Source organism: Patagioenas fasciata, chromosome 21 (assembly GCF_037038585.1).
Source record: "Patagioenas fasciata isolate bPatFas1 chromosome 21, bPatFas1.hap1, whole genome shotgun sequence".
NCBI classification, from domain to species: domain Eukaryota; kingdom Metazoa; phylum Chordata; class Aves; order Columbiformes; family Columbidae; genus Patagioenas; species Patagioenas fasciata.
The window spans coordinates 5059016-5076479 of NC_092540.1; the positions used below are offsets into that span (position 1 = coordinate 5059016).

Sequence of the window (17464 nt, forward strand, 5' to 3'; positions counted from 1 at the left end):
GGACCAGTTTGGTGGGCATTTACCCCTGAACCAGCCCCACAAGCATCTCTCTTGCGAGAATCCCATCCCAGGATGCAGCTTGGAGCTCAGTGCCAAGCAGATGCTCCCCAGGGCTGATCCAGCCCAGTGCTCAGTGCCGCGGGGATGCTCGCTGGGTGGATGCTCGCGGGGCTGATCCAGCCCTGAGCTCAGCACTGGGTGGATGCTCACAAGGCGGATGCTCGCTGGCTGGAGCCGGTACTGAGAGAGGCAGGACACGGCGCTGGGAAATCAGAGAAGCAGGAGAAGGCCGTGGTAGGACCGGTGTTATCAGGATGCCAGCCCTCCCCCTCAGCGTCAGGTGGAATCATGGGGGCTGGTGCAAAGGGATAGCTTGGGAGCAAATTGGGGGACTGCCAGGGGCAGAGAGCAGGGGAAAAATCAAGGAACCCCCCATTGCACTCGTGGATTAGAGGAATCACTGCCCCTCCACCCCACGCAGCCTCCGGGGGGGTGGATGTGTCCACCTCTTCACCCTTCCTGTCTGCACACCCAGCGGGGATGGGGGACTGAGCAGCCCCCTGGCTCAGCTGCCCCACCGGGGGGTAATGTCGGGGGAGAGCAAGTCCCCCCACGACCCAGCTCGGGGTTAAGGATGACATCCCGCAGCCCAGACTCAACCCAAGGGACATGGGGGAGCTCAGCACATCCCCTGACTCAGACACCCCCTCCAAGGGGTAACGGGCTGCGAGACAAAGCACCCCCGGGCTAACGCACCCCCCCGGGGGGCAGAGCATCCCCGCGGGGCACAGCAGGGCAGAGCATCCCCATCCCAGCCCCACCTGGGGGGCGACGGGAGCAAAACCCCCCCGGGGGGAGCAGCGCATCCCCTCGGGGGCGAGCTGAGCATCCCCGGGAGGAGGCACAAACGGCAGAGCCCCCGCGTCCAGCCGCACCATGGGGGGGCTGAGCACCCCCTGCCCGGCCCCACCGGGCGGCCATGGGAGCCGAGCATCCCCCGTGGGCAGCGTGGGGCCGCCCGGCCCCGCCCGCACTCACCGAGCGCCGAAGTCGCTGGAAGCCGCCGCCGCCGCCGCCGCTGCCGCCCCGCCCCGCCCCGCCCCTGCGTCACCGGCCCCGCCTGGCCACGCCCACGGACACGCCCTCCCGAGTGGCCACGCCCCACGGGGATGGGGGTCGGGGGGGGCACAGCAGGATCGGGTGGGGCAGGAGACCTCCTGCGGGGCAGAAACCTCCGTGGGGTGGGCAGGAAAATCCCCGGGGAAAGGAACCGCCCCGGGCGATGCAAGGAGACCCCCCCAGGGTTTAGGAGCCCCCATGGGGTGGCTCATCCAGCCCCAGAGGTAGAGGAGCAGGAGCAGAGCCAGGCTGTAGGGAAGCCAAGGCCTGGGGTGTCCCTTCCCCGCCCCGTTACATGGGGAGCAAAGCTGGGGGCAGGCGGAGACCCCGTGTCCTGTCACCACCCCCTCCTCACCTAAGCCCTGCTCCGACCTGGGGGAATGGGGCACATTGGTGCTCCTGATTTGGGTAAAACCGATCACCCTCAGTTCTCTTGCTAAAATAGAATCACAGAATCCTTTAGGTTGGAGGAGACCCTCAAGATCATCCAGTCCAACCCTCAAGATCATCCAGTCCAACCCCCAGCACTACCCCATGTCCTGAGAACTTCATGTCCGTCTGTCCAACCCTCCAGGGATGGTGACTCCAGCACTGCCCTGGGCAGCCTGTTCCAATGCCCCACAGCCCTTTGGGGAAGAAATTGTTCCCCACATCCAACCTCAACCTCCCCTGGTGCAACTTGAGGCCATTTCCTCTCGTCCTGGTGCTTGTTACTAAGTGGGGTTTGAGACGTGCACGAACTACAGCGGGAGCAGCCGATGGGTGAACCCGCCCCAGCACCCTGCCCAGCACATGGAGGTGTCATCAGCAGATAAGTAATTAATTTGGGGCCCTTGAAATCCTAAGATGCTGCTCCCACCCTCACAGAGCCACCAGCATCCTCAGGCATCCATCACCCAGGAGCAATTCGCAGCGACGCAGAGGGGACAGCGGGATCCCTGGTGTCAACAAAGCAGCAGCGGTTCCTTCCTCTCACTGGGCTTTATCAGGGACATCAAGCTCATTCCTCAGCATTTTTCCTGGAGGAATTTAGGGATGTCTCTGATAAATGCCCCAACTGCTGGAGGAGCGAGTGAGCTGGATCCAAACACCAGCTGGACTTGCAAACAGCCACCTTCACGCTGCTTTTGTCACATTCTGATACAATTTCATCTGTTTTCCACGTGCCAGAGTTTCCCAAGCTGAGAAAGCCTCTACTTTTCTAAAATAATAGTGTGATATAGCTCTTAAATAATGCTGATTAATAGTGTAGTCCAAGGTAAACATTTTCAGTTACCAAAGAGGTGGGTAAAGCCATCAGTGCCAGGATCCACCATCCACTTTAATTTGTATCAATTGTTTTAAAATCAGATGAATTAGAAATAACATTTCTGTCAAGGAATGGTTTTTCCTGTCTGGGGTGATCAAAAGTCTTCTCAATCATAAGGTATGTTGTTTGCTGATAAAATTCTCTTAATGTATTTGAAGAAACAATGAGAGAAATAAATCTGGTCAGAAACGTGAGTTATATACACTGTTAGCTCCTGGCCATGCCTGGAAAGCAGAAGAAATGTGGATTTTTCTGTACCTCGTGGGTTACCTCACTCCAGGGAGGTACAAGAGCCGAAGCCACAGCTCTGAAAGCATTTCACTGCAGCCCCGGCTTCCCAAGAGCCAAATCATCCCCTGTGGTCTTGTAGGAAAGGAGCATGGGTGGAAAATGCAGCACGTGGGGGCTGTTTGGTGCCGGTCAAGGGAAGGAGAGTGAGATGGGACTCTTCTGCTGTTGTGTAAATCCCAAAGGAGGGGAGCAGGACCGCACCAGCCTGCCAGTACAGCGTGGCTGGGAATACCAACCTGCTTCTGCTCTTGGCAGTGCCCACATCCTCGTTTTGGCATGGCACGAGCATTTGTGGGGGGCACAGACCCCAAAATCACCATCAGTCTCTGGGCTGTCGCTCCTGTTTTCCCTTAGTGGCTCTTCTTGGAGCGATTCCTCCCGCAGGAGGTGGCACCACTTCTCCAACAAGCACTGAGCACGTGATTTAAACCTAAAAGAAACTGTAAATACAGTTTACAGCTGGTGACCACCCACCACTGCACCTGCAGGGAAGGGGTCACAGAATCATAGAATCCTAGAATGGTTTGGGTTGAAAGGACCTTCCCAGCTCCCCCAGTGCCACCCCTGCCATGAGCAGGGACATCTTCACCAGCTCAGGTTGCTCAGAGCCCCGTCCAGCCTGGCCTGGGATTTCTCCAGGGATGGTTCATCCACCACCTCTCTGGGAACCTGGGCCAGGCTCTCACCACCCTCAGGGCCAACAATTTCTTCCTCACGTCCAGCCTTCTCACATTGGCCACCATGAAGGTACAGGGTTGTCTGTCAATATGGAAAGGGTGAGTGTCAGGAGGATGGAGCCAGGCTCTTCTTGGTGACAACCAGTGATAGGACAAGGGGCAATGGGTGCAAACTGGAACACAGGAGGTTCCACTTAAGAAGCTTCTTCCTGGTGAGGGTGTCAGAGCCTGGCCCAGGCTGCCCAGGGAGGTTGTGGAGTCTCCTTCTCTGCAGACATTCAAACCCGCCTGGACCCCTTCATGTGGAACCTCAGCTGGGTGTTCCTGCTCCATGCGGGGATTGCACTGGATGAGCTTTTGAGGTCACATTCTGTAATTCCGTGATTCTGTGACTGGAAGTGAGGGGGAGCCACACCACGGTGGCACGCTGTGACGTCAGAGCGGCGCGCCGGGCGAGTCGCGGTCGGGTGACGTCACGGTGCGGGGCGGGGGCGACGCTGTCCCCGCTGTCCCCGCGGCCCCGCAGCCGCCCGGGCGGGACATGGCCCCTCGCGGCCGCCCCGCCGCCGCCGCCATGCCCAGGAGGGGCGCCCGGAAACGCCTCAAGTTCCGCGCCGAGGACGTGTGCTCCGAGCGCGGTGAGGAACGGGCCGGGGGAGCGGCCTGAGGGGAGAACAGGGCCGGGCCAGGGCTCGGGCCTACCGGGAGAAGGTGGCCAGAATGGGGCCTGAGGGACCAAGTGTCCTCTCCAGAGGGGTTGGCCGGGATGAGGGGAATTGGACCCAGTCGGGCTTGTGGAGAACGAGAGCTGCTTCCAGCTGGAGGGGGGAATCTGGGCTGGTGTATTTAGGGGGGGGTTGAACCGTCTGAGTCTGTGCAGGAGGAGCCTGAGCCTAGAGGATAAGCCAGGCTTGAGTTAGGCTGTGTGTGAGGCAGGGAAGGGGGTTTGGCGTTGGTGGAGGGAGACCTGGGTTGCAGGGGGGATTCCCCTGGGCTGGGGGTTGATCCCCTGGTCTGAGGGATGATCCCCTGGGCTGGGGGGGTTCCTCCAGGCTGGGGGATGATCCTCTGGGCTGGGAGGGTTCCTCTGGGCTGGGGGATGATCCCCTGGGCTGGGAGGGTTTCTCTGAACTGGGGGATGATCCCCTGGGCTGGGAAGGTTCCTCTGGGCTTGGCAAACCAACAGACTGGGCTGGAAGCTGCTGGGGCTCCTTCTCCTGTGCCTCCTGCTCAGCCTCTATTCCTACGGGGAGTGTCCCCTTGAGGGATCGCGGCTCTTCAGCCTTCTGTCCCCTCCCCTGTAATCCATAATCCCGCTGACGCTCGATCTCCCGGCTCTCCTGCAGTGACGGTGGCAGATTATGCCAACTCAGACCCAGCTGTCGTCAAATCAGGACGGGTGAAAAAAGCTGTGGCCAATGCTGTTCAGCAGGAAGGTGAGTCTGCACTGGGGGGACCCTCTTTCCCCAGGCTGCTCCTCGTTTTGTTGGCCTCTGTGTGATGTGTGAAACTCCCCTTCCGTGGCCTGAGAAAATCTGTTTCCATGCCTGAAAATGAGTCTGTGTTGCTCTGCAGAATCAGGTGTTTAGAATCTTAGACAAGAGGTTTTGCAGAAGGCCTGTTGGATGTCCAGTAAGAATTGCTGAGTCCTTGTTAGTGTCTGAAATGAAAGGCCTTTTCCCATTGACTGTAGGGTGTTATCTCCTGCTCAAAGCAGGAAATAACATGATATGAGTCTTTATTACCTTATTACCTCATATAAAACTGTAGGCAACTTTATTAGCAGGGAAAATTCTTTGGTAAGGGAATAAGGTTATGATAGTTCTGGGAGTCATGTTCCCACCCTGTGCTGCAGGAGATCTTTTGAGGGTGTTGCCGTTTCCTTGGTGAACTGTATAAACAAGCAGTTTCCTAGAAAAGTATCGCAATATTTTGTTATCTACTTCCTTGTTTTTTGGCTGCTGGTAACATTCTGAACTAACACGCCCTATTTGCTTGAGAAATGATAATGTTTAGGCCTTGACTCTTAAATGTGGCTCATCACACATGTTGGAGGTGAATGTTGTTACACTGACAGCGATGACTGGACCCTTCGTATAAGGAAACTTGTGTTATATTGCTCAAATCTTGCACGTTTAAAGAAAGTATGCTCTTTGCGTGAGTGCCTGTCATGGAGAAGCTGTTTGGGTCAGTGATGCTGGTTAATATCCTTTTTAGCTGCTGCTTCTCAAGCTTTTAAGATGAGGGCACCTCCCTCTTTTGTTGTCTCATTCCCTCTCTCCACCCTTCTGTATTCTCTGTCTCTGAGACAGCTGCACTTCAGCTTCTTATCTGTCAAATCCTCTTGTCTTCCTTGTTTCTGCCAAACCCCAAGACCTTGTGTCCCGCATCCCCTGTTTTGTCCAGCTCAGCCGCTCTCCTCAAATGCCGCTCACGTTCTTGCTCCCCACGCCCTGTCTGGGTGACTCCAGGGCACAGCAGTTCCCTGCCCATCCCTTTCTCAGGTCTTTTCATAGAATCGTTTTGGTTGGAAAAGACCCTTAGGATCATCCAGTCCAACCAAAACCTAAATCTAGCACTACCCCGTGTCTCTAAGAGCCTTGTTTCTGAGTCTGCTCAACTCCTCCAGGTATGGTGACTCCAGCACTGCCCTGGGCAGCCTGTTCCAATGCCCGACAGCCCTTTCCAGGAAGCAATTGTTCCCAAGGTCCAATATGAATCTCCCCTGGCACAACTTGAGACCGTTTCCTCTGTTGGTGCAGCGTTTCCTCTGTTGGTGCAGCGTCACCCGGGCTTTCCCCTCACGGAATCCTCGGGATCTCTCCTCTCCAGCCCCAGGGTTGTGTGACAGCCTTATCTCCTTCAGCCCTGATGCAGCCGCAGCCTTATCTGTGCAGCGTGGCACAGCGTGGGGACAGCAGGCAAGCGGGAGGGGACAGCAGGCAAGCGGGAGGGGACAGCAGCAGCTACCCAGGGAGCTTCAGCCTTTGGCCTCGCTCACCTCCTGTCTCTTGGCTCCAAGTAAACGTCGCACTGTGTGTGTCTGCCAGCGAGCGGGGAAAGGAGCAAAAGCTGGGTGGAATTTTCCTGAGCTCTTTTCTTCCCACCCTGACCCCCAGGGCTGGGGTGGGGGTTACTGCTGTGGGATGGAGAGGGTGTCCCTTCGAGACTGCAGTGCAGGGTGATTCAGGCAACTCACGTTTTGATTTTTCCTTTTCAGAATGTGTCTTTTTTTTCCCCCAAACCCCTCTCTGAGTCTCTGTCTGTTGTTATCTTCTCTTGCTTGGCTATATTTGATGTCATAACTTACTGCCATCCATGATGCCATCTATTTATCTATTTTTTTGCCTATAGAAGGTCACATAGAGAGGGCAGTACGTTCCGACAGTGAGTGATACCGCTGTTGTGAACATGTACAGTTTACGGAGCAAACTGTGCAAAGCAAGGTAGAGCTGGTTCAGCAAAGCACTGAAAGTAGCTCTAGTCAGTGTGTTCAGTCAAGCTCTGTCCTAGGACTGGCTTTCCATCTGCTGTATTACTGGTTAAAAACCTCATTCTGCAGTTAGAAATGAGAACGTGTCATCTGAAATTTATTTATGACCAGCTCCTGATATAGTTTTTTCTGTTCTATGGCCTGCCATTCTGTCCCTTTATCTCAAATAGCATGTCTTCCTCTTTGGTGGCTCTGCGGACTGTAACACTTCCTGGGCTTCAGCTGGTGTGAGGTTAGAAAAGCTGGAGCAGCGCAACCTCCTCTGGCGTGCTCAGGTGTCTCTTGGTTAAAGTCCATTTCTTAATCCAAGCACATCAGGTTGAAATTGGTGGTGGAGTCACCATCCCTGGAGAGGTTTAAAAGGCATTTAGATGAGGTTCTTACAGACATTGTTATGGTTGGACTCAGTGATCCTGAGGGTCTCTTCCAACTGAAATGATTTTATGATTCTATGTAATTCAACTTGAATGAATTTTACAGACTATTTGCAGAGCATTTCTAAAGTGCTTTTACAGTGCTGGTCTGTGACAGTACCTCACACAGCTGTAATGTAGGACCACACATTTATTTCTCAAGACTGTCATTACTACCTCACACATGTATTTGTCTGCCCTAACGAGCCCTCAGTTTACAGATCAAGTTTTTAAAATAAATTTACCAATTATTTCCTAACAGGGATGTGTCTAAACATCTTCCCAGAGGCAAAAAACCCAAACCTAAACTAAACCCACACAGCTTGCATTAGGCCAGAGTCTCTTCCTCCACTGAATTCTGAGATAAGTGGAGCTCCTATACACTTGGCATTGAGTTCTATCGCTGATGGATTGTCTGTCATCAGCTCCAGGATCTCTTTATCCTGCTGAAAAGGGAGTGTAGCTTCTCTGTGTTCACAGAACAATTACAGAGTAGGTGCTGGCTCTATCCGGGCTGAACGTGGTCACGCAAGGAAGCTCTGGTATGCAGGGGAACCAGTTAGCGCTGCAGAAAGAGGGCCTGTTGTTTTATTCAGAATTGTAAACAGCTTCAGCCAAACCAATGGGATCATCCGCATAATGTGCTGGCAATCGCCTTCACATTGTTCATTCTTTAAAACAAGAAGCTGAATAATTATGTTTCTAATTCGCTCACCCTTGCTAATCTTTCTCTGACAAGGTAATCCTCAGGCCCAGGATGTACTTGCTTGTGTAGGAAACTTTAGTGCAGTTAACGCCTCGTTCCTTAGCAGTGGCTCCGCTGAAGTGTTTCCTGAACTTGGATCACCTTTTTCTCTCTGCTGATAAACTGTTATTGCTTGTCATTCTAGTAAAATCCCTCTGTGGTTTGGAAGCTTCTTGTGTTCCTGCTGAGGAAGTTCTCTCCGTATCGGGAGAGTCTTGCGACAGCAGCGATGAGATGGATACGAAGGAAAGCGTCAACGGGCGAAGTGTGTCTAGAAAGAAGAAGAGCAAAAGGCACAAAGGTACGTGTGGTCACCAGCCTCTCCCGGAGCTCTGTCTGGGCACCTTCTGTGTGTGTGATGTTGGTGATTGTGATTTACAGGTCATTCACAGGGTCCTTCGGGATGTTCTGCAACTTGTATGTGCACAAAGGAGGGTCAAAACACTTTTAAACTTCCTGGGATTTGGTCAGAGGTCTTGTAATTTCACAAAGGCAGAGCCTTGGGCATGAAATCGAAGCCCAAGAGCTCATTCCTTTTGGGAAGCTTCTTTCAGCCTTGGGAAACTAATGCTGCTCTTTGAAAGAGTTGTGAAACTTTACCACTGGACGTGTCACTTTGTTGAACACCTGTTGGTGACACCAAGATTTGCTCTGGGGAAAAAATGCTGCTGTCTATGATGCATTTGTTCACAAAATCCATGCTGTGTTTTCAGGATGTTTCCAAGGCTGTGGTTTGTTACATATGAGCTTAGAGTGCTCTTTTTTTCCTCCTAACAAACAAGTGAATTTGGCCCTAGTGGCATCAAAGTAAGTTAATCCCAGGGAGATGTATCCTTCAGCATTTACACTTTGTGCAACTCTATAGAAAACCATTTGCAATGCAGCGTAAGCAACAAACTGTTCTGCTGCACTGGGGAATCCTGCAGGAGTTTCCAATAACAAGTTGCTTTCAGGTTGAGAAACAAATTTGAACTTGGTTTTCTGGACTTAAAACTGAACTTACTAATACTGGTACTAATTTGTGTAACGCATGAACCTCCACTGTGGGCTTAGCTGCACAGTGCTCCTCTGGGATAGGAGTTTAATCTCTTTTATTAACATGTCCTTGGTACTTCTGGCAAAATAGGAATATCTGCATGGCTGGAGTTATGGGAATTACAAGCCTGGAAAGACAGTATTCTGTTCTACCAGAGCATTTTCTGTCTTCTTTCTGCTGTGTGTTTAGGGAAGAAAAAGTTATGATGGATAAAATGATACTACGCTCTGCAGTTCTATGTTTTCTTTCTCTTTTCTTAGTTTTCCTAATGCTCGGTATGGTTTAGCTATTTATATCCTTTCAAAGCAGTTTTGCTCCTAAAGCTGGAGCAATGTCTGTGGAAAAATGTGTGGTGTTATCTTAAAAACACCGCAGGAGTGAAAGGAGTTCCTGAATCTTCAGTTCTGGTTGAGCGGTTCTGGCACCTCCGAGAGGAAGAACGGGCCATTCTGCTCATCTGTGAATTGCATTAAAGGTTTCCCATCTCAGAAGGTTTAATTAAATTGGAGATTTAAGAAAAGCAACTGATTAAGCCATTAGAAGAGCTGCAGAAGAGAATTGCCTGCCCTCCCTAGCAAAGCCTCTAGAAAAGTATTTTGAGCATTTGAACAAAGAATCAAGGAGCTTGGCAATGTCTTAACAACATTCAGGGACTTCTAGTGTCAAGCATTTTTCGCTGACCTGTTAAATGAGCAGTATTGACAAAAATGCATGAGTTTGGCCTTCCTATGCATAAAGTCACCTCTGTATTTACCATCCAATTTTGATTTCTCCACCTAAGTGTTGTTTTTCAGCTGGAAAAGGGTAAAGAATTGAAACAGTTGAAACAGGGTCAAATAGTAAAGCTGCTACCAGTAGTAACGCACAGCCTCTAGATATGACTTGGTCAGGAGGTTATTTCCTACATTAACAAACCTTCATTCTGTTTAGAAGATCCCGATGGGGGTGGCGGAGAAGAATACCCCATTGATATCTGGCTGCTGTTGGCTTCCTACATTCGCCCTGAAGACATTGTCCGGTTTTCCTTGATTTGCAAGAAAGCCTGGACCGTTACTTGCACTGCTGCCTTTTGGACCAGGCTCTACAGAAGGTGAGACTCCGGAGAATTTGTAAATTATTTGTAGAAGGCTTCAGCAGTAACCAGCTCTCTGCAGAGCTGTAAATAAGGGAATATTTCATAGAATCATTTTGGTTGGAAGAGACCCTTAAGATCGTCAAGTCCAACCATAACCTAGATCTCACACTAGCCCATGTCCCTGAGAACCTCATCTCCACATCTGTTCAGTCCCTCCAGGGATGGTGACTCCAGCACTGCCCTGGGCAGCCTGGTCCAATGCCCCACAGCCCTTTGGGGAAGAAATTGTTCCCCAGATCCAACCTCAACCTCCCCTGGCGCAACTTGAGGCCATTTCACTATACAATAGGGTCCTAGAATGTTTGCATGTCTGCTTTGGATCTAGAAATGGATTTGTGTTTCATATTCCTGCATGTTCCATATAACAAAACATCGTGTGTTTTCTGCCTGCCATGGCATACACACTCCTGTTAGTAACAGTGTTCTGTGTGTAAATCACTGAAGGTGCTTACAGTAAGGTCAATGCCATTACCTTGCTGAAAGGTGGGCAAACATCCCTGAGAGAAGACTCACCCTGTTTCAAGCTTTGATCCTGGCCACCTTCCTGTAATTAGGGTGGCCTGAGAGAAACTGAGGTGTTTTGGAGCAGTCTCGGTGGCAAAAGTAAGTTAGAAATAAAGTGAGAGAAGAAGAGCAAAGAGATGGTCAAAACTTGAAACAAATCCTTCCGTCCTGTTGCATGCCACTTGGACTTCCCTTCAGGACAGAACATAACATTTTCTTTATGTTTCTATAGCTGTTGCTCAGGGGGCACAAGCAGCAGGTGTACAGAGCAAACAGCAGCTGTTGTCATCCTCACCCCCATTTTTTAGGGTGAAGTTCCCCAGCAAAGGCTCTTTTGGCATCTGACCGTCACGTGTGGACACTCAGAGGGCGCGGGCAGTCGTCTGCAAGCCTGCAGTCAGGCTCAGCGAAAAAGAGTCCATGAGAAACTGGGAATCTGCAGCTAAAACACCATCTGGTCTCTCTGAGCCAACTGTCTGTGTGGAATTATTGGGGAATTGCAGCATGATGTGCTGATGTGCGTGCTGGAAACCTGCCTGATGCAGGGAAAGATTTTGAGACTCAGGTGATTCCATAGAGAGCCGTCCAGCACCCTTGAAGCGCTCAGAGTTAACAGGAGGTCCTCTGGTCCATCGGATGTTCAGTTTTCTCTGAGCGTGGATCTCGTCGTAGCTCTCTTCTGCGTGTCTCTGACATTCTGACCCTTCAGCACGTGTTGGGTTTGTCATTTTTTCAGGCACTACAGTCTGGACGCGTACCTGCCCCTCCGCCTGCGGCCGGAGTCCATGGAGAAGCTGCACTGTCTCCGTGCATGCGTTATCCGCTCGCTGTACCACATGTACGAGCCTTTCGCGTCTCGGGTCTCCAGGAATCCAGCTATTCCAGACAGTACTCCCAGCACTTTAAAAAATTCCAGAGTAAGTGGAATCACTGAGGAGGTTGAATATGTCTGTGGTGTTGCTCTTTCTGGGTTTTTTGTGTTCTCTTTCTAGAAGAAAAACATGTTGGCCAGTGAAGCTTGGGTGTAGGACTATTATTAACTCTGAATAGTGATTTTTGAAAGTATGCAGATGACTGGTGTCTGTATAGTTGCTACTGCAAAGGATTGTAGTTGTTATTCTGGGTACCTTCTGCCTAAGTCCTACCACAACAGCTTTGTCATCAGCAAAAAGGCACTTGCTTCACTGAATATCACACCTGCTCGGGGTGTTTGCAGCTCTCCCCTCCTCTGTTGCAAATTTGTTGCTGAAAGGAGGTTGCAGTAGGATCAGCTTTTATATCTTCTGCTTTATTCTGATGCTGTCTGCCAGAATCCATCTTTTCTCCGTAGCAGGCGTCTGGAGAGATGCGAAGTGACGCTGCTAACCTCTGAGAGGGAGTCACTTTGTGCCGCGTTCCTGTAGGTCACCCATCGTCTCTGGTGTCTGGGTGAGGGAGCATAGCAAGGTTGTGAGCTTGGCTGCGCAGAGCAAACGTCTGCTTCGGGTCTGGGGCTGCGGTTGTGTGGGGCTGCACAGGGTTTGTCTCTGGTGTGGGCAGGTGATTCCCTTCCCTGTCCCAGCTTGGTGTATCCATCTGTCTTTAATTGCTGCGGATCATTAACTCTGAAATGCCTCTGAGTCTCTTGTTTGGTTTTTAACTTACAACTGGCTGATACTCTGTGAGCAGCTTAAGCAACAGTGTGAGTTTACACCCTCCAAAGTAAAAAAAACCCAGTTGAATGAGGTTTTTGGAGCCAAATTGAAGAGGTTTTGGTTCAAGAGTTGTACTTGCTGTGCAAAATAGAGCAAGCTCTCTCTCTGTAGGTGACTGTCCCTCCTTTCTTCCTTCCTCTGCCTGGGTGGTTACTGGAAAAAAATGTCATTTGGCGCAGGGAGCATTGAGCAGCAACACAAGCAGGTGGTGCTGCAGAGCAGGAGAAGAACGCGCAGTTCTGTGCGCAGGCTTATCTCTGCATCCAAAGCTCCTCATTCTCTTCCTGAATACCCAGTTTGAGTATCATCTCTCTTAAAAAAATAAAACGCAAAACATTTCTGGGAAATTCCAACTTAACCTTAGTCCTTCCGAGTCTAACTTTGGGTCTGTGAGAGCTGGAAACCCTGGGGTGATGCTGGCAGGGTCGGCGTTTTGGAAGCATTCACATTGACATCATAACGGCTTTGGTGCCCACTGCTAGTGCTGCTACTGTACTAACGGCGTGAGGAAGATTCTTGAAGTGCAGTCTTTTATTATCCAGCTTTTTAAAAGGAAATTAAATGGCGACAAGGCTTTGTTGGAACAGTAGAGGTTTGACACGACCCCTCGGAGCATAAAAAAGCCATCCTGAGTCTGGTCTTGCTGTCTTACTGCATCACAAGGCTCTGAGCTCCGCCTGTGCACAGAAATGCCCAGCAAACTGGGTGCAGAGGAGGGTCTGACGTTGCCTCCCCACATTCTTGCTTTATTGGGCTTCGGTTATTCCTTTATGGGTCGTTAAAACTAGTGGCAAATGCCTCCGTAAACTGCATGTGGCACCCCAGACCCGGGTGTTCTCAAACGTAGCTTTTCCTCTTTAATTTCCTTTTTTCTTTCCCTAGCCTAGCTTGTGTGGGACACTGGAGCCGTTATGGTGTCAGCAGAAGTGTTTGCCCTTTAAAGACACCCCCATTATTTTTGGTGGAGCGGCAGGCCGTACGGCGCGTCTGAAGGGCAGGACGGCTGACCCGTGGACGACATCCTCTGCCCCTTAGGAGGTACTGACCGTTTTGTGCTTCACTACTTGCCATCACCAAACAAGTCACTAGCCCAGGCTGTCTCTGCGGGTGTATTGCAAACGCTACCGATGCTGGAGTTAAACTCAGCAGCATCTGCTGCTCACATGAGTTAAAAAAAGATCTGGAAAAAGTCTTTTTATTGGCAAAATCTGAGGCTACCTCCTCTCAAGTGGAGGTTACTTGGCGCATGTTTCTGAGCTTGACTCCACGTAGCTTTGTTGTTCACCTCATGTGGTTTCTGGAGATAAAGATCCTTTAAGGACTCTTGTTTATGGACAGGACTCAGAGTTAAGTCAAGGGTTTCGTATCAGCCATAGTCTCTAATTACAAAGCCCCCATAGTGGATGCTGCTTTGTTTCGTTTGGGGTCACGCTGTCCTGGAATTAAATGTATGCTTCACCTAGCAACCCAGCCAGGTGTTCTCTTAGCACGGGGGAGATTGTGTCAGGGCTGTGGGGAGCTGTTTCTTTGCCCAGATAATTCTTCCTTTTCCTGCTGACAGTGGTAGAAAGATAAGACCAGCTGTGGTGGGCTGGCACCTGCGGTGTGGGAGCGTTCAGTGATGCCTGGGCTGACCGGCCAGGTTCTTTTCTTGGCTGTTGAGGGCTTGTTGCTTCTACTCACTCGTAGGCAGGGAATTTCCCTCCTACGTACTTAAATACAGGTGCTCTGAGATTCCTCCTCTAGAACAGGTATTGGGATGGATCCTGTGGACCACACAGTGATAACCGGGTTGAATTGGAAGACTTTTGGTGTATGTCTGCATGGGAGATGCTGTTTGAGGCCCTTGTCTCATTTTCTTTTAAAACAGAGGCAGGTTGATCAAACTGTACGAACCTGGTGGTGTTTCTATACTCTGAAGTGTGACAGTGAGTGCGTAGTGATGTCAAGATCTTTTGACGCTAAAGTGGCTCAGGAACCTTCTCATCTGTCACCTTACGGCTCCTGTATCAGTCTCTGGATTCTCTCCTTGATCCTTATTCTGTTTTTGGTTGTTCCTCGCATTATTCTTGTTCAGAGTCCAGTTTAGTGAGGTTTCTTGATGGTTGGGAGAAGTAGTTGAATCGGTGTGGCTCATCTCTGCCTTTTATGAAAGGGATAAACTGCGCAATGGGATTTTTCTGTTTAGCTACATGTTGTATCATCCAGTTGCACGATGAGTTGGCCAATGTGAAACTGGGAGACCTAAACTGCTCTGTGTGTGTTCTTTGAACAGAAATAATTTGAATAACTAGCTCCTAACTGCTCCTTTGTAATTGTGTTTGCAATTGAAAGCCTTTATGCTCTGCTAAAACTTATTTAAAGTGGTGCCTTCATAATTTTGTGTTTCTTTTGTGTTGTTTTTATTTTTTCCACCTCAGTGTCTGCTTTTCTGGTGCAAAAAGCTCGAAGGGAACAGACAAGAAGCAATGTGGGAATTCAACTTCAAGTTCAAAAAGCAGGTATGAGAGAAGAACCGGAATGGCTGTGACTTCTTTTGAAGCGGTAATGGTTTTTCTGGGTGGTAGAAATGCAGGCGGAAACTTTTTATGCGTTCAGAGAATAAATGGAAACTCTGGCTCCCATGGTAAACTAAAGCACATTCTGAAGCTGCACTCAGTTTTCAAACTGTGTTACCAAGACATTTAGAATACTGTGTTTTTACTTTTAATTTTTATTTGGCATCCTTTCTCTGCTCTAAGAGTGCATCATTTGTTACTGTAAATAATCTGATCTTTGGGTCATTGCTACTAATTCCTACCAAAAGTCTGAATATTTGCGGAAAAATACAGACCAAAATCTGAAATGTCTTGTTTTACCATTGGAACAATTTCCCACATTAGTGAAAAAATCCAACGCTGCCAATGAAAACCACCAGGAATGGGTGTCAGGAGAAGCCAGTTGTTTAAGGAAACATTGGGAATTCTGCAGCTTTCCCCCCTAAAGAAACAGGCTTGCACGTTGCCTGTCCTGAGCAATGGCTTTTGGTTGTTTAGAGAATCATAGAATTGTTTTGGTTGGAAAAGACCATCGGATCCAACCATTAACCCAACCCTGGCACTAACACGTGTCCCTAAGAACCTCATCTCCATGTCTTTTAAACACCCTTGGGATGTAACACTGTCCAAATGTGTGAATGTGGTGATGGTCACTAGTGAGAACAAGCCAAGATCTCATCGTAGGTTCCTGCTGAGCTCAAGAAGTCTCTTTTTCCCTCCAGTCTCCCAGATTTAAGAGCAAGTGTTGCAAAGGTCTTCAGCCACCGATTCAGTATGAAGAAGTCCACACAAATCCGGATCAGGATTGCTGTCTGCTGCAGATCACCACCTTCAACTTCATATTCGTGCCAATAGTCATGGGTATGACGTTTACCTTGGTGAGTACTGCAGAAACCTGCCAGGGAAGCTTGGCGTGTGTCATTTCGGTGAGGAGATGAAGGTGACACCTCGTTGGTGTTGTGTAAATCACACCAAACTGGCTCTGGGAATCTTAAATTTAATGATCAGAGGAAATGCTGAGGATCTCCTAGGTTGAGCTTCTGCGTTTCCATCTGCTCCTCCCTCCTTGGTGCAGCAAATACAGATGATGTAGAGAATCTGCAAGGAGCTGTGGTTGTGCAGCACCTGGGGGCAGGGGAGTTGTCAGAACTCCAAAGGGTACACGGGATGGGGATGTGGAAGTAAAGGTCTTCCCTCCTCTATAAAATATCTCCTTACCTTGCGGCAATACATTCTGAGAGGAAAAACATATGAGCAAACTCTTTTGGGGTGTCTATGGTCCCAGATTTCTGGGAGAAAGAGCAGTTGTTGAAGCAGTGTTCATGGGGTTGTTGTGACCCAAGTGCAGGACCCAGCACTTGGCCTTGTTGAACCTCAGACAATTGGCCTCAACCCATCGGTCCAGACGGTTCAGATCCCTCTGTATGGCCTTCCCACCCTCCAGCAGGTCAACACTCCCACCCGGCTTGGTGTCATCTGCAAACTGAGTGAGGGTCCACTCGATCCCCTCATCCAGATCATTGATGAAGAGATCTGTGTCCTGAGGACACCACTCGTGACCACCAATGGGATTTGTCTTGGTTCACCACAACTCTTTGGGCCTGGCCCTCCAGCCAGTTCTTTATCCATGGCAGATACACCGTCCAGGCCATGAGCTGCAGCTTCTCCAGGAGATGCTGTGGGATACGGTGTCACAGGCTTCACTGAAGTCCGACCACACAACACCCACAGCCTTTCCCTCATCTACTAGTTGGGTCACCTTGTCGTGGGAGATCAGGTTGGTCAAACAGGACCTGCCTTTCATAAACCCACGTTGACTGGGCCTGATCATACGGTTCTCTTGTATGTGCTGGGTGATGTTACCTTTGATGTTACTTATTTATATATCTAAAAGCGTACTGTTGAGAACTCTATTTATTCATCACTTTGATTTCCTGAAGCGCCTCCTTGTCTCTCCCCGCAGTTCACCATCAATGTGAGCACGGACATGAGGCACCACCGCGTGCGCCTGGTGTTCCAGGACGCCCCAGTTCGCAACGGCAAGAAGCCTCGTCCGGACCAGGGCGTGCAGGTCGTGCTGGACCCCGTGCACAGCGTGCGGCTCCTGGACTGGTGGCACCCCCAGTATCCCTTCTCCCCAAAAGCTTAGTGCTCGCCCGAGCCTGCGCCAGCCGGCGGGTGACTGAACCTGGCAGGCTGAAGAGAATTTCTAGGAACCAGGAAATCCTATTTTTATTTCTTAAATAAATTCTGCAGTCTCCTTGCGAGTGGTTGAAGCTGCTGAGCCAGTCTGTATGTATATAACTTCTGGGCAGTGATGGGCAGAGATGAGTGTAAAGCGGAAATTATTTGTAAACACGCTTTTATGTAAAATTCACGTTTTATGATTTGAAAGGAGCTCCCTGGAACTGTTCATTTAAAATCCTTTTTGGTGCTAATGAAAGTGGTCCTGTTGTCTGTTTTTGGGAAGAAGGAGGTTTTCCTTTCCAGCTTTAGTACCACCAGAAACAA

The 17464-nt window shown here is 50.1% G+C and overlaps 2 protein-coding genes across 10 annotated transcripts in view; one reads left to right on the top strand and one right to left on the bottom strand.

Annotated features, from left to right (window-relative positions):
* The window catches only part of PPFIA4 (PTPRF interacting protein alpha 4), a 60988-nt gene extending 59876 nt beyond the window's left edge, over positions 1-1112 (bottom strand). For all 8 annotated transcript variants that reach the window (XM_071817805.1, XM_065854579.2, XM_071817802.1 and 5 more), the window contains exon 1: positions 1039-1112. The gene's annotated coding sequence lies outside the window, so the exon portion shown is untranslated. The remainder of the gene's footprint in view (positions 1-1038) is intronic.
* A 2757-nt stretch (positions 1113-3869) lies between these two features.
* TMEM183A (transmembrane protein 183A) lies at positions 3870-17396 on the top strand. 2 transcript variants are annotated; one of them, XM_065854457.2, is made up of 8 exons: positions 3870-4034; positions 4743-4832; positions 8193-8348; positions 10014-10173; positions 11459-11639; positions 14837-14917; positions 15676-15831; positions 16917-17396. In XM_065854457.2, exons 1-8 carry the CDS (start codon positions 3938-3940, stop codon positions 17100-17102), a joined length of 1107 nt encoding a protein of 368 aa, XP_065710529.1. In that variant the 5' UTR covers positions 3870-3937; the 3' UTR covers positions 17103-17396. The 2 variants fall into 2 exon arrangements, with proteins under 2 accessions (XP_065710529.1, XP_071673908.1); XM_071817807.1 differs by having other exon boundaries at positions 10017-10173.
* The last annotated feature ends 68 nt before the right edge of the window (positions 17397-17464 follow it).